A 16,209-nucleotide genomic window follows, 5' to 3' on the forward strand; every position below is an offset into this window, starting at 1 on the left:
ACTGCTTTCTAAAATCTGGATTAGTTCCTGTAGAATACCTCAGTAACATAATCAGCATTACTGAATGTCTTATGAATTGTAAATATTTTCTAATCTTTAAATTTCTGCCATTTGTACAAAGCAAAGGATTATAGTCATGGAGATGCCACAAAACTGGAAATATTACTCTGCTTTCACAATTATTTAGAGTAATTGTTGTTTAGTCATAAGAAAAGTGTCATGATTTAATGTAAATTTGCTTCCTTTAACAGAAAAAAAATGTAAGCTATGGTCACACAATGATGTAAAAATCATCTTGCTTTTAATGAGAAAATAAATTCTTAAGAAGAGCATGAAGACATTAACCTGTATGCATACTTTTGCTGACAGTTTTATGTATGTAAATTTATTCATGTTTTAGTAGATATACAATTCGTAATCATTAGATAATTTCACATTGTCTCACTCATCATCTCACAAAAATTGACTTTTCCAATATCAATTTGTAACTATGGACAAAAATGATGAAACAGACCAATCAATCAATCAATCATGAGACCCCAGTTGCAGCTTTAACTGGTGTTGCTCACACCTTGACAACTGGTCTGCACACAGCTCTGTTTAAAAAGAACAGCTTGGCATAGTTATAGAGATGAGACGTGCTGAGCACATCTGCTTTCATGCACAACAGCTATCTCACTGGTCCACAGCTCGTGTTCTAGTAATAATAATAATAATAATAATAATAATAATAATAATAATAATAATAATTTTATTGTCTTTAAACCATTACAGCAATAGACAAAGTCATACATATAATACAATACAGTACAGTACATGCTATAGAAGGACAGAATTGTTAAAAACTTTACAGTTTAATACCACAGGTCATGAAATCCTTTACATTGTAGAATGGGTTTATAACTAACCAGTCATAAAGTGTTTGTTTGTATTGTTGCTCTGGTAAATTTTGTATACCTTGTGGAAGTTTGTTAAATAATTTGTGGCCCATAAGTTCATAACTGTTGACTGATTTTGACAGTCTGTGGTAGGGCATATAGATAGAGCTGTTTGTCCTAGTGCTGTAACAATGTATATTTGCCCTGCGTTTTACTTTAGGTAAGTTCTTTTTTGTGTAGATTAAAACATAATAAATATATAGGTTTATTACTGTCATGATTTTTTGTTGAGTAAACAAAGGTTTACAATGAGCCTTGTATGGTGAGCCTGTAATTATCCTAATAGCTTTCTTTTGCAGCAGTAGTATATCATGCACACAAGTGGAGTTTCCCCATAAAATAATGCCATAGGATATGATGCTTTGGAAAAATGAGTAGTAAGATACTCTAACATAATTTTTAGGTACACAGTGCATTAATCGCCTTAACAAATAGATTACCCTAGACAATTTACAGCTAATATACTTAATATGTGGATTCCAAGAAAGTTTATCGTCCAAATATACCCCCAAAAATTTAACACAACTAGGATAATCTGATGGAAACTTGTCTTTTAAACTAAATACCATCTGCTGGGTTTTGCTTTCATTAAGCAAGAACCCATTTGCTTTAAACCAGAGTGAAGCTTGCCCAATTGTCTCTGTAACACATGTTTTAAGGCTATTAAGATCATTACTGCTGTTCAGATATGTTGTATCATCAGCATAGAGTACTGTTCTGGATTTGATAAATGATGGCAGGTCATTTATCATTATTAGGAAAAGGAAAGGGCCCAACACGGATCCTTGCGGAACACCTACCTCAACTTGTTCTACACTGGACATTTCTTTCCCAACACAGACGGCTTGCTTACGGTTTTGTAAATATGATCTTAATAGCTTAAGGCTGTTACCTTTAACACCGTAAAAATCCATTTTTTTGAGTAGCAGTGTATGTTCTACACAGTCAAAGGCTTTGCTTAGGTCACAAAAAGTCACCTGGGCAAAGCATTTATCTTCAAATACTTGATGGATGTATTTAACAACATTGTCTATGGCATCAATGGTTGACAGGTTTTTCCTAAAGCCATACTGTGATCCACTTATTAATCCTATGTTATCAAAGTAAACAGATAATTGTTGGTAAATTATGCATTCTAGAACTTTTGAGAAAACTGGGACTATGGATATTGGCCTGTAACTAGAGACACAATTTTTATCTCCTTTTTTATGTACTGGAACTACCCTAGACAGTTTAAGCTCATCAGGGAAAAAACCCTCCAGTATACACTTGTTTATACAATACGTTAGGGGGTACACTATACAGTCTATTACTTTCTTAAGCATGTTACAAGACAGGTCGTATATGTCTACACTGTCTGATGATTTTAACTGCTTCACTATTCTTAACACAAAACCAGGTGAGATCTCAGAAAAATTGAAAGTACTTGTGTTTGTTGATGACCTAGCAACATTTTTTGACAGTAACTGTGATGAGCTGATTTCAGGTTTAATTATAGCACTTCCTACTTCCTCAACTGATTTAATAAAAAAGTCATTAAATTCCTGGGGAGAGATACTAATTTTGTCACTTCTTTTATCTTTGGCGACACTATTTATTAGAGTCCATGCTGCTTTGCACTTATTGGTGGATTTCTCAATACTTCTGAGATTGTGTGCTTGTTTGGCTTCCACAATTGCTTTTTTGTACTCATTCCTAGATCTAACATAGGCTAGTTTAGCATGGTTGGTTTTCAGATTTTTATAAATATTGTACAACAACATAACTTGATTTTTCATAGTAGACAGCTGTTTTGTGTACCATGTATTTTGTCTATTTGGAACTTTTGCTTTTAGGACTCTGTCAGTTACTTTGCATTTCTTTATTGGTATGCAGTCATTAAAGTGTGCAAAAAATGCTTTGAGAAACCTATCAAATAGTACCTTTGCTGGCAGATAATTGCTTAGAGTATAATGTGTCTCATCATAACACAGGCCAAACCAATCTCTGTTAGAAAGGGACGTACGAAACCTGTCAATTTTCTCATCTGTGACTGGTCTAGTGACCACAACTTCTGGGACAAACTTATTTACATAACTCTTATCAAGAGGGAACCTACTTGTATAATTTAAAGATACTGAATCATGATCAGAATACGGAAATACTGTCACAAAACATGATTCTTCTGTTGTTTTAAAATTTACAAAAATATTGTCAAGACATGCATGTTCTCTTGTAGGTTTGTTATTGACTGAATGTGAGTTGCACTGTCTTAGTAGGTTTTGGAGTTCAGTGACAGTACGTTTTTGTGTTGTGACATCGAATTCAGCATTCACATCTCCACCTATCACAATATCATAATGTATCCATCTAGTATCTGTAAGTACATGTAACAGCAGGTCCAGTTTTTCTAAAAATACATTGGTTATACCCTTAGGTGACCTGTACAGGGAAATTACAACTAACTTAAAACTGTCTATCACTATACCAGCAGCTTCAAAGTTCTGTTCATCACACAGAAAATCTAGATCTAATCTATTGAATGTACCGCTAAATGACTTGTTAACATATATTACCACACCACCTCTTAAATGCAATTTTCTGCAGTAGCTACTGGCTAGAATATAATCATCAAATTTAATAAATGTAAGTTCACTCTCACTAGCCCAGTGTTCACTTAAACAAAAGATATCAAACCTATTTTCTAATCCAAAGTCATTGACAATAAATTCTTTATCCCTTACTCCTTCAATGTTAAGATAACAGATTATAAAATCAAACCTGTCTTTCTTTACAGATGAACTATTTTGCTGAGAGGCTATTATATCTCTGGCACTATTTATCTTATGGGCTTCTTCCCCTTGCTGCCTTCTACTAAAAAATCATTTAGACGTAATGGAGGTACAGTTTTCCGTTTGCCCGCTACACTTGATACTGCTTCTACTCTTGGAGGTCTCTTCGCGTCTTCTTGTTCATGGCATGATCTAAGTGGCTGGGTTCCCACTGTAGGTAGTTCAAATGTTGCTGCAGAATGGACAGCTGGATCACCTGTTGGTACACTTGTTGCTGAATATGCTGCCACTTTTGCTGTTTCTGTTATCTTAGTTCCTGTACGAGGTGTTCTACCTGTTGTAACTGTAGTTACAGCTTCCTCTCTCCCAGCACATTCTTTTGTAATCAGTGATACCTGATGCTGTGTTACTGCTGCAACTGGAGTACATGGTAGGGAAGATACTCTGCAGGTGTCCTTTACCAGTGGTAGTGGAATAGGATCACTTTTTTTACATATAGGAGAAACAATATCCACTACCATTTTGATCTTTTGACTGAGCAGCGATTTGCCCCATTTATTTAAATGCATACCATGTGTTGTGAAGTGCTGTCTTTCAAGATCGTCAATACTGAGGAAAAAAGCGTTTGGAGTGGTCTTGCAGATCCTTTCATACATCCTGTTTGCTTTTTGGATTTCTCTGTTCACACAAGAAGATTCAGTAAGGTCATGTCTGTGTGGAATGCCTACAACAATAACTTTTTGATCTTCTGTTGTACGAAGCACATCTCTTAGCACTCTGTTTGCTACTATTAGTTCATTCTTATATACGTCGTTTGCACCGCCCAATATTACAATGCATTCACTTTGTGTCACGCTATTATTGTTTTTATAGTTTTTCAAAACTTCTTTTAGGCCTGCTCCAGGTTTCACAACACTTGTCACATTGAGATCCTGCTGGAAATGAAGAATTCCTGCGATTCCTCTTCCGTGGCTGTCAGCAAGCAAAACTGTAGGCCTACTAAAGTTTTTAGGAGTCACTTTGTTTGCAACATCGAGACAGTTACGTTTTACTGACTTATTGCGCTTTGTAAATTTCCTGTCCGCCGATTCCGATTCGTAGTCTTGGTGTGAGTTGCTTGTTTCAACATTTTTAAGTTCACAATCTGTAATAAGATGTTGAAACCGATTTCTTAACGGAACTTTTAACGCACTGGAAACAAATTTAGGTTTTGCACATTTCTTTGGTTCACTGTACTCTTGCAGTTGACCGAGTTCTTTATGTGATGGGTCAGATACGCTTTTAATAATGTTTTCCAACAACAGAGCATGTTCTCTTGTGGCTTTCAGTTCTTTCTGCAGTGATTCGAGTACTATGATTTCACGATTTGCGCGGCACATTTCACTCGCTGCCAGACGTCCGTTACACTTTGTTCCACACGTACACGAGATGTTTTCTTGATTTATTTTCACGAAGCACTGCGAATGATACCAAATATGCAACACTGAACAAATTCTAATGCCACTTGATACGATTTTGTCGCATAACTTGCACCTTATTGACGCTAAATACTCGCAATTTATGGACCGATTTACTACCACATCTATATGCTAGTGTTGCTGCCTCTGGATCATGGGGTCCTCAATTAGATCCCTGGCTGGGTTGGGGATTTTCTCTGACTGGGGACTGGGTGTTTGTGTTGTCCTCATCATCTCATCATCATTCAGGAAGTACAGAGATTGAAAATGAAAAGATCTGGAACTTGTATGGGCACTGATGACCATGATGTTGAGTGCCCCTCAAACCATCATCATCATCATCATCATCATCATCACCATCATCATCATCACACCTATCTCACTACAAATAATAACCTGCAGCTGTGATCCTGCAGGCAAATAATCTATGCATTGGCTAAAACTGTGAATTAATTAAATAAACAGATGTAATTAAATAAAAGATAAATGAATAATTAATAAAAAGGATTCTATTCTAATGTCTGTAATTGATGTAGACAACAGAGAATTATGTTGAATAATGTTAATTCAAGAAAGTGAAGCCCAAATAAATAGAAAGGGGTCCTATGATAGTTAAGTATAACACAAACAGAAATTCTCTTCTTAAATGCGTTAAAGTTTCATTGAGAGCTTTATGGGCATGGTAGCAGAATTCTGAAGTTAAATAGTCATCCAAGACACACGAAAACTAAATCCATATTGTGATCACAATACATGAAATATTCACCAGCTCAAAATAGTTCAGAGTACAATATGATGATTTACAAATTAACAAGTCACATAATGAGTAGAAAATCATACTCTATCTATTCTCAATTTTACAGTGCAATCAGAAAAAAAGTTAGAGTATCATAGCAGCCATTCACCACCCAGAATCAATCACTCACTCAACCAAAAAATGCACTCTGTCACTGGCAGGTTTGCTTTCTTCAAAAACCAATGTAAAAGAGTGTTCAAAACCTCAGTGAAAAGTGCTTAGCATTGCTCCCTTGAGTGCACAACTCGAAAAAAGTCTTTCTCCAGGACTCCAGTGGTGTTCTACCACTGCCTGCTTTTCCATTGACTGAAGACCATCCCCACCAAAAATACATTGTTATTAAGTTCTACAGACATGATTTGATCCAATTTGCCCACTTCCTGGACTAAACTAATACATTACAACAACATTTAAATAAAGAAACAATGTAAACATTTGGTCACATTCAGACCATGCACAATAAATATAAATAAAGGTATGTTCATAAATAAATAAGCCATAATTCTTGCAGAAGTGTGCTCATGTTAAATGACAACAGATTTTCATTAAATTTGTTTAAGAAATTACTTTGGCCTCTCTGATACAAGCACCTTTTGGCCCTGTTTTCAAAGGTGGTGTCAGCTAACATATGCAATTCATATTGTTTGTTGAAAATGCATGAAGCATTTAAAAGTTGCCAATTCAGAGGTTCATTTTCAAATTGTTTAGTCACTGTAAAATATTAACTTCCATAATTTTAAAGATATGTGAGAAGGCGAGCCTGTAAGGGCTGCTCATACCTCCACCCACAGCAGTTTGGTGGCCCTCGGGCTGTCTTCCAGCACTCAGACTCACAAGTTAATTCACCTCATCTTGTATCAAATCCAGGCAGGTGAATAACTTGCCTACATACATGTAATGTTACAACTTTCATATGTGCCTATTTGCTTAGTGAAACTAGATGGGTTTCTTTTGATAGAAGAATCTTGGTAACATGATCTCCCTTTTGACATCTCTCTATTTTACATACTCTTTTTCAGTTTTCTCTCAGTATCAGTGTGACTGTGTAAAAGATGTATAGCTTCTTCCTGATAAACATTCCATTTTTAGCCTTGATTATTAAAGCTATAGCAATCAAAAGGGTAGTTCGAATGCCATGGTGCTACCCTAGGCAGTTGTTGGGTGTGGCAAATCTTGCCTTCTTTCAACCTATGTACCATCTCGCCACACCATATGGGGGAAGAAGTGAAGGCTTGCACATATGGAATATCAACTACTGTGCAATTCAGTTTTGTCACATACACTTAGTATCATTGCCATTCGTGAAACGCATCTTAAAGAAGGTGAAGAAAAATATTGGCTCTGAGTGAGTCTTAACCTCTGATCGGTAGTCTGATGCTGACCCTCTGAACCAGCAAGTTAGTTTAGTGCTAAATTAACTGATTCTTATGATAATGGTAATGCAATAAATTATATTTTTCATTAACTGTACCTGATGCTACAACAACTTTATTACAAATACATGTGTTGATTACTAATGTGTTTCAGTTCCTGGCCCACCAGCTGCCATGAAGGCCTTCTCATTAACATCCGATTCAATTCTGGTTTCTTGGCTGCCTCCAGAGAATCCTAATGGCATAATTACACAGTATACCATTTACTGCAATGGTAAACACCATCTTTCTAAGGTTAGTTTTGATGTAAATTAGAATATTCTTAAAAAAAATTACTGGAATGACGGACTCAACTGGCATCAAAAATTTGATTACAGATGAGTTATTTTACAGTAAGCTTTTAACAAGAGAAATGACCTAGAAGGAACAACTCCCATTTATAACACAAAAAAGAACTTGTATAAAATTATGAGACATAACCGGTGGCCTTCAGGAAAAATTTCGGTACTAGCATTTGTCATATATAAAAGCACATACATTATGCTACCTTTTGGAGTGGGCATGGTAATTACAATAATAAATAATCACTTGCACTCCAGTCACTTACTATGAATACTTTTATTCTCAACATGTATAGCATAGAGTGCATACTACAGAGAACTGATCTGGCAAAGATACAGTTTTTCTTGCTGTGGTAGGGCAGAGATATTATTGGAAGGGGAGGGGGGGGGGGGGTGTAGAGCCAGTGGCTCTACGTCCCCACAGAGCACACCCTCACAAGTGCGGAGCATGGTGACTGGTGTATGTCATGATGTGTTGTCCTGCTGCCGATGGCAAGGGCCAATATATCGTACTCCGCCAGGTGCGTGATCAGCTGTAAAGGGTGGCTGGCCCATGACATCAGTGGCGGTGCCAGTGGGGCAGTGGCGGTGTCTGTTCAGGTGTTGGTGGCTGGTCGTGCAACGTCCAGTGTTGGTGAGGGTGTCGGTCCACCAGCAGCAGTGTCCAGGCTGTCAGTCATTGTTATGAAGTGCTCCAGGGCCAACACAAGCAGGTAGCCATCCGAAGAAAGAGTGGATTTCAAAGCTGCTGTGTCAATCACAGGCAGAAGGGGTGTCGAGTGCTCTAATGACGTCGAGACTGTGCTGTAATCCAACTGTCTATTGTCGCATTTGGCCATAACCATGAGCAGTGAGTCCTGCAGTGTCTTCTGGGAGGTAGTCTCACAGGTCTAGGCTGACTGTAAATTTGTTTGAGGAGCCTGGATATGGTCTCTGACACTTTTACTATGTCCAACAGATTGATGTTCTTGGAGTCTGTGGTTTGTGATATGAATTCTGCTGAGAGGGTGATCAGTTTTCTGTAGAGCACCTCTGTCAGCGAGGCATCCCTATCTTCTTTGAAGGCAGCTCAAATGCCCAGCAGCACCCATGGGAGGGCCTCCATCCTCTCCTGGTTATAGCATACGAGTGCTATCTTGAGGGCGTGGTGCCATTGTTCCACAAGTTGATTGGATTGAGTATGGTATGCCATCATGTGGAACCAGTGGCAACTGCAGAGGTGGCGGAGTTCAGAGAACAGGGCCGACTCGAACTGCCAGTCATGGTCAGTGTCAGGGGCTCTGGGCAGCCAAAGCAAACAATCCATAGTGTGATGAAACTTGGGTGTTGCTACCAGCCAATAAATCTGTCAGAGGTGTGGCCTCCACCCATCGAGTTGTCCTGTCTATGGCTGACAAGATGTACTTGTATCCGTTTGAATCTGGGAGTGGCCCCACCAGGTCTATGTGCACATGTTGGGTGTCAATCTAAACTGACATATGTGGGATCACAACTTCGTAGTAAAGTCTGACGGTGTGATGTTTTCATCTCCCAAATTGTGAATGAACTCTATAGGCAGACATAATGATTGGTTGTACACCAATTCTGCCCCTTGTGGCTTTGAAGCCATTCTTGAAAGCTGTTAACAATCCTAGTTTCTGTCCACTTGTCCGTTGCGTGACATAGAAAGTTAGATTTCAATTGTCAGTGCAGGCATTCCACAACACTGTTTGCTGTGGGATGATAAGTGATGGTCCGTATTCATTTGACACCTAAAAATTTGGCAAAGGCCTTAAAGAAGTATGTATCAAATGGACATTATTCTTAATTGTATGCCAAATTACACAATCTGTCCTCTGAAAAACGTTTTTGTCACAGTCCCCGCAATGATGTCTGCCACTGGTACTGCTTCTGGTCATCTCAGGTATCTCTCTATGATTGTAAGGCAGTAAATGCAGCCTTTGGATGTTGATAGTGGGCCTACAATATCCACGTGGAGATCATAAAATTGTCGGTTAGATATTGTAAATGTAACCAGTGGTGCCTTGACATGTTGTGTGATTTTGTTGTTTTGACAGGTCACACATTGTCGGATATTCAGTTTATAGTTGACTTTCATGCTGGACCAGATGGAACATTGTTTGACATGCTTCGTGGTTCCTCAGTCTCCGGGATATGCTACATTGTGTGCTGAAGCGATTGCCTGGGCTCAAAATTTCTGCAGAACAAATGGCTGTATTTGGCCTATGTGCATCCTTCAAAAGTTCATTCAATGGTGCTATTATTGATGCATGATGTCACACAAACCAGTGGTAGAAAGTTATTACAGCAAGACAGTCCACAGCTGCTTCCACAATGCCAAAACTACATCATCATTGAAAATATATATATATCAAAATTCTAGATCACACATTATCTCATCCATGACTTGCTGAAAAGTCTATGCTGCATAAAAAATCGTTTTGCCTTGTATCCCAGCAGAGAAATCCCATATATGAGGCATGGGATATCTGTCTGGAGTAGTTCTCACATTTAATTGCCAGTAATCGCCACAGGGGCACCAACCATTCCTCTTTCTGGGTACCAAAAGATGAGGGGCTTGCCAGCTGCTACTTGAAGAGTGGCAAATACCTTGAGCTAACAGGCTATGGAACTCTTGTTTGATAATTTGTAAATTATCCAGTGCTAAACATCAAGGATGTGCATAAGTTGACAGGCCTGGGGTAGTGAGGATATGATGAACTGTTGAGTGTTTGACAGGTGCTAACATAACTGATTGTCTCATGATGTCCTGGAAATTTTTTAATAGTCGTATGTTTGATGTCCCCAGAAATCACCTGACTGTCATAGGAGCAGTATAGTTCACCTTACCTACTGCAGCCATTTTTGTTGTTGTGTCACTTAATTGCTGTTGACATAGGTCTGGTACCAGATTGTAGAACATCAGGAAGTCTGCTCCCAGTATGGGGTGTCAGCCACAGTAAACCAATGTATGATGCAGTCCAAAAATGATCAGTAAAATGACATGTCTGGAGGTCATAATATTCGCATCATTTGCAGCATAAAGGCAAGCACATCATGGTTACATTGTGGGATACACTGATATTTCCACTCCGATGTCTCTCAGGTATTGCACTTTTGTCTTGCGGTCTGTAATAAACAAACATCGTGTGTTGCCAGTGGACATGGTTGTAGCTGCTACTGTATTGGCATCATGATTTGCTTTACAAAGTAGTATACACTCCCATGCATCTTCACCAAATTTTCTATGGTACAAACAAATGTGTGTTGCTGGCGAATGACTTTGACTCCTTGATCATCAACATGTGTGTTGCCTTTCATGAGTTTTTGTAGCACAGTTGCTTGCATTGTAAGCTCAATTAGTTTAGACTGTAGTGATGACATTGCTGAAGTTGTGTTACCTTGTGTAGTAGCCATTATCATGACATTTGTCATCTGATACATTTCTGCAGCTGTTTATCCTGGTGTGTTCAAGTCTCTGGGACATACTTTTGAAATCATCTGTGCATCCATAAGTAGTCAGGACAGCCATATATTGCAGAAAAAATCATCACTGGCAGTATTACTTGCCAGAATACACAGGTGATGAAGCAGCTGCGATGGAGAACTGTCACGTAATTCCTCTTTCCATAAAAGCTTTTCCAGACATTTAGATTCAGACTGGGGCAGTCACATATTCAATGCATTCTTTATGTCAGCAAATCATTTAGTTTCTGGAGGCATAGCAAGAATGTCTTGGACTTCTGCAACAATATCTTCCATTAACGCAGGTACCACGGAACTATATTTCATTTCATCTGCTGTAATCTGTGCCAAGATGAATTGTCTCTCTAATTGTACAAACCAAAGAAAGAGGTTATGTTGCCAAAAAGGTAGTGGCTTAATTGTAAACCTGATGATAACTCCATTACTTGAGGCTGACTCAGCAGGCACTATCAAGGAAGTCATCTTTGTAGTAAATAAGAAATTGACATGGCTGGTGCAGGAGGAACAGTTGTAGTTTTGACGTGGTGTGGAACATTGAAGCCAACACGGAAGTACTGTTATGTTCAATTGAGTTGAGACCACCAATTATATTTGGTGAGCTCTTCAAAAGATTTATTTCCACATATAAATTAATTACACAAAACTATTCAGTTTGCATGACATTCAGTGTCGATGAGACAAAAGAAGGAAAAACTATATAAACTAAAACAAGGAATAAACACAGTGCTGCACAGAACCATGGAACTCTCTTACAGCCACACGGTCTAGGGCACCTTGCCATGGTTCGCATTGCTTCCCCCCCCCCCCCCCCCTCCCATCGGGTTTTTGAGTCCTCCTCGGGCTTGGGTATTGGGTATGTCTGTATTGTCCTTACCATAAGTTAGCTTAAGTTAGATTAAGTAGTATGTAAGCCTAGGGACCGATGACCTCAGCAGTTTGGTTCCATAGGAACGTAACACAAATTTCCAAACTGTCTTACAGTCTACATCACTGTACTGTGGAATATATATAGTGGGAGTCACTACAGCACTAATGGTAGGCTGCAGGCAATTGTTACAAAAAGATACAAGCTAAAAATTAAGAAGCACAAATACAAAAAAGTGATTGATATGCGTAGGAGAGGGAATTGTTTACAGAACCTTTGGTCAATGGAAATGTCAGGGACCTGATAATCAGAAATAGCAATGGAATATAACTGTCAAGGCTGCTGAAGACTAAAATAAAATGCCTTTGGACAGATTTTACAGACTAACTAACTAGTATTTTTATTAGTAAGATTCCATAAACAATTTTTTGTCAGTCTGAACATAAAAATCATATTCATAAGTTCTCTTCGAGAAACAAATCAACAAAAAATGCTGCTTACAATGTAAAGACTTCCACCATGACAAAATATTTCAATCACTCAAGATATACACACTATCAAAACCTATAAATTTGCTAATAGCTCAGAAAGAAATTTGAACCACATAAAGGTAAACAAAATGTACATATACTATGAATTTTGTAGAAGTAGATTCGCAGGTAAGATCTGAGAACATGAGAAGTCAGTGAGAGCAATCAAAGTGTCAGAGGTGGAAACGGACAAATCTGAAACCTGTAACTCATGTGATATTTATTTATTTACTTCAGTGTGAGTTCCACTGATTCCAATAGGATTAGAGTTACCAGGATACAGACCAAGTCAGCATTTTTACAACATTTACAATTATGAATTTACTGTCATGGGTATAGTAGAGCAGAATATGATAGATTCATGATAATATTCATATTAACCAATTTTAAATCATAATACATGAAAATAAATAGGGTACAAACACTGGTGTGCAAAACATAAGAACATAAGTAGCTTTCACATGAAGTGTGACTGCCAAGTAACATAGCTTGATGAAACTTGTACCAAACATAGAAAGAACTTGGTTCTTAATAGGGTGTGAAATCTCCATGCTGGCCACCAGGTTTTAAGGAGTTCTTGTGGTAGTGCATTCCATTCCTCCACTAGCACCGAATGGTCACTGATGCATGTGGACATGCTGCAGTATATCTCCTCAATGTATCCCATACATGTTCGTTGGGATTTAGGTCTGAGGGAATGAACAGGCCAGCCCATATCCCAAATATCCTCTCATTCCAAGAGCTGCTCCATCTGCAGTGTTTGATGTAGTCATGCAGTATCATCCCTAAAAATGAAGTCAGGGGGCCAAATGCAACCCTGAAAAGACGTACGTGAAGTAGGAGTACAGAGTCACGATAATGTTGTCCACTGAGTGTACCACATTCAAAGATTTGAAGGTCAGTATGCTCCTATAACATTATGTCTTCACACACCATGACACCTAGGCCACAAAAATGATCACATTTGAAATGTTTCTGGGTATGTTATATGTTCCCACCTCTTCTCATATGAGAGTACATCAAGCATTGTCGAACATGATTGTTTTGATGGTTTAGGTGTAATGTTGTGAGAAGGTGTAATGTTGCATGGGCATACTGACCTCCAAATCTTTGAGCACAGCACAATTTTGTTGTGATACTGTGCTCTTTCTGCTTGTGTATCTTTTCAGGGTTGCATTTGGACCTGACTTCAATTTTATGGATGACACTGCATTATCACATCAAACAGTGCAAGTGGAGGAGTGCTTGGAATGAGAGGATATTTGGTGGATAGATTGGTCTGCCCATTCCCCTTATTTAAATCCCACAATCATTGTGTGAAGCACTGGGGAGATGTATTGCACCATATCCACATGCACCACTTGTAGGGTGGTGGGTTAAATTATTATTGTTTAAGTTGTCGTATTACACTGTCTTTCTCATGCGAGCCTGGCAACTAATTATGCAGTCAGCGAGAAAGCGAAGAGAAACATACTGACCTTAGTTTCCAGTCTGCTTGGCCACATTCTGGTCCAGCCCACTGAAAGAAACGTTTCTATTCTCCTTCTACTTAGTGGGATCAGGACTATGATTTTTAAATGAAAGTATAAAGTTCTATTTAACAAATATATTGATAAAAATTTCTCACGTACAACACTCGGAAATTCACTATGTTCCACTGAAAGCTAATCTTTCTGTTCTAACAGCACATTTAGCAGTTCAGAGGCGACCTCTACGGTACATTCCTACTAGACTGTCTTTCGTCCTGACTAATAATACTGAAATGAAAGTTTGCAATAAATGTTCAAAATTAATGCTCACTACAAAAGTGGAAATAAGTCACCACTTGCCATGTGGATTTATAATTCTCATGGACAGCATACTAACAGTTACTTCTAGGTGAATTCTAAGTGATCTAGGATGGTGTACAGTCCTCAGTAGTTCCCTATTCATTTTTACCACAAAATATGCACTTTGACATAGTCCGGCGCTGACGTCATCTGAGGCAGAGCGCTATCCGACGTTTAACAGATGTGGATCTTACAGTGGCTGAGTGCGAAGTGAACCTTCCTACTGTCTCTTGGGCTGTATTTATATAGGTGCTGGATCAGATGGCCGAGGGAACATCTGTTGTCTACAGCTTTCGGCATACTTCAGCAGCCTCCTATTGACCACTTTCTGGGGCACATAATATTTAAAAACATAGTTATAAGTTAATACAGAAACTTCTTGATTTTTACATGTATTCAGATAAGTTGTTTGAAAGCACAGAAAAAGTTTCCACTCGCTTCAATAAAAACTTTGCCTTTTAGAATTTTTATACTAGAACTAATGGTAGATCATTACTTCTGAACCATACCTTTACTAGAACTTATATCGGCTGTTATTAATACTACAACTCTACACTTTCGTAGTTGGTAGGTTATATCATCTATCATAACCACAATTCTCCATTCTTAAAATTACAGGTACTTAGTCTACTACAAATGGGTATATTTTAGTTACAAAATTGGTTTTTACTTAACGCCACTGTTTCCTGTGCATGTACCCTGACATCAATATGGGATATGATCACCATGCACTCGTACACAGGGCACACAATCAATGGGTTGGCATACTCTGGATCAGGTGGTCGAGCAGCTGCTGGGGTATAGCCTCCCATTCTTGCACCAGTACCTGTCGGAGCTCCTGAAGTGTCCTAGGGGTTTGAAGATGTACAGCAATACGTCGACCGAGAGCATCCCAGATGTGCTCGATGGGGTTTAGATCTGGAGAATAGGCATGCCACTCCATTCGCCTGATATCTTCTGTTTCAAGGTACTCCTCTACGATGGCGGCTTGGTGGGGCAGTGCGTTATCATCCATCATGAAGAAGGTGGGACCCACTGCACCCCTGAAAAGTGGACATACTTATGCAAAATGATGTCCTGATACACCTGACTTGTTACAGTTCCTCTGTCAAAGACATGCAGGTGTGTACATGCACCAATCATAATCACACCCCATACCATCAAACCATAACCTCCATACAGGTCCCTTTCAAGGACATTAAGGGGTTGGTATCTGGTTCCTGGTTCACACAAGATGAAAACCCAGCTATAATCACTGTTCAGACTATACCTGAACTCGTCCATGAACATAACCTGGGACTACTGTTCCAATGACCATGTACTGTGTTCTTGACACCAGGCTTTACGTGCTCTCCTATGACCAGGGGTCAGTGGAATGCACCATGCAGGTCTCCAGGTGAATAAACCATGTCTGTTCATCATCTTTAGACTGTGTGTCTGGAGACAACTGTTCTAATGGCTGCGGTAAGGTCCCGAGCAAGGCTACCTGCAGTACTCCGTGGCCGTCTGTGGGCACTGATGATGAGATATCGGTCTCCTTGTGGTGTACACTGTGGACATCCCATACTGTAGTACCTGGCCATGTTTCCTGTCTGCTGGAATCGTTGCCATAATCTTGAGATTACACTTTGTGGCACACAGAGGGCCCATGTTACTACCTGGTGTGTTTGATCAGCCTCCAGTCACCCTAGTATTCTACACCTCATAACGTCATCAATATGTGTTCTTTGAGCCATTTTCAACACACAGTCACCATTAGCACATCTGAAAATGTCTGCACACTTACTCACTGCACCGTACTCTGACATGCACTAACACACTTC

The 16,209-nt window shown here is 38.9% G+C and overlaps 1 protein-coding gene across 1 annotated transcript in view; it reads left to right on the plus strand.

Annotated features, from left to right (window-relative positions):
• The window catches only part of LOC126456748 (Down syndrome cell adhesion molecule-like protein Dscam2), a 660,038-nt gene that overhangs the window by 522,757 nt on the left and 121,072 nt on the right, over window positions 1–16,209 (plus strand). Inside the window, exon 24 of the mRNA XM_050092498.1 lies at window positions 7,490–7,629. Within this exon, the coding sequence (XP_049948455.1) occupies window positions 7,490–7,629 (140 nt within the window). The remainder of the gene's footprint in view (window positions 1–7,489; window positions 7,630–16,209) is intronic.

The sequence above is a fragment of the Schistocerca serialis genome, chromosome 1 (assembly GCF_023864345.2).
Source record: "Schistocerca serialis cubense isolate TAMUIC-IGC-003099 chromosome 1, iqSchSeri2.2, whole genome shotgun sequence".
Taxonomy (NCBI): domain Eukaryota; kingdom Metazoa; phylum Arthropoda; class Insecta; order Orthoptera; family Acrididae; genus Schistocerca; species Schistocerca serialis.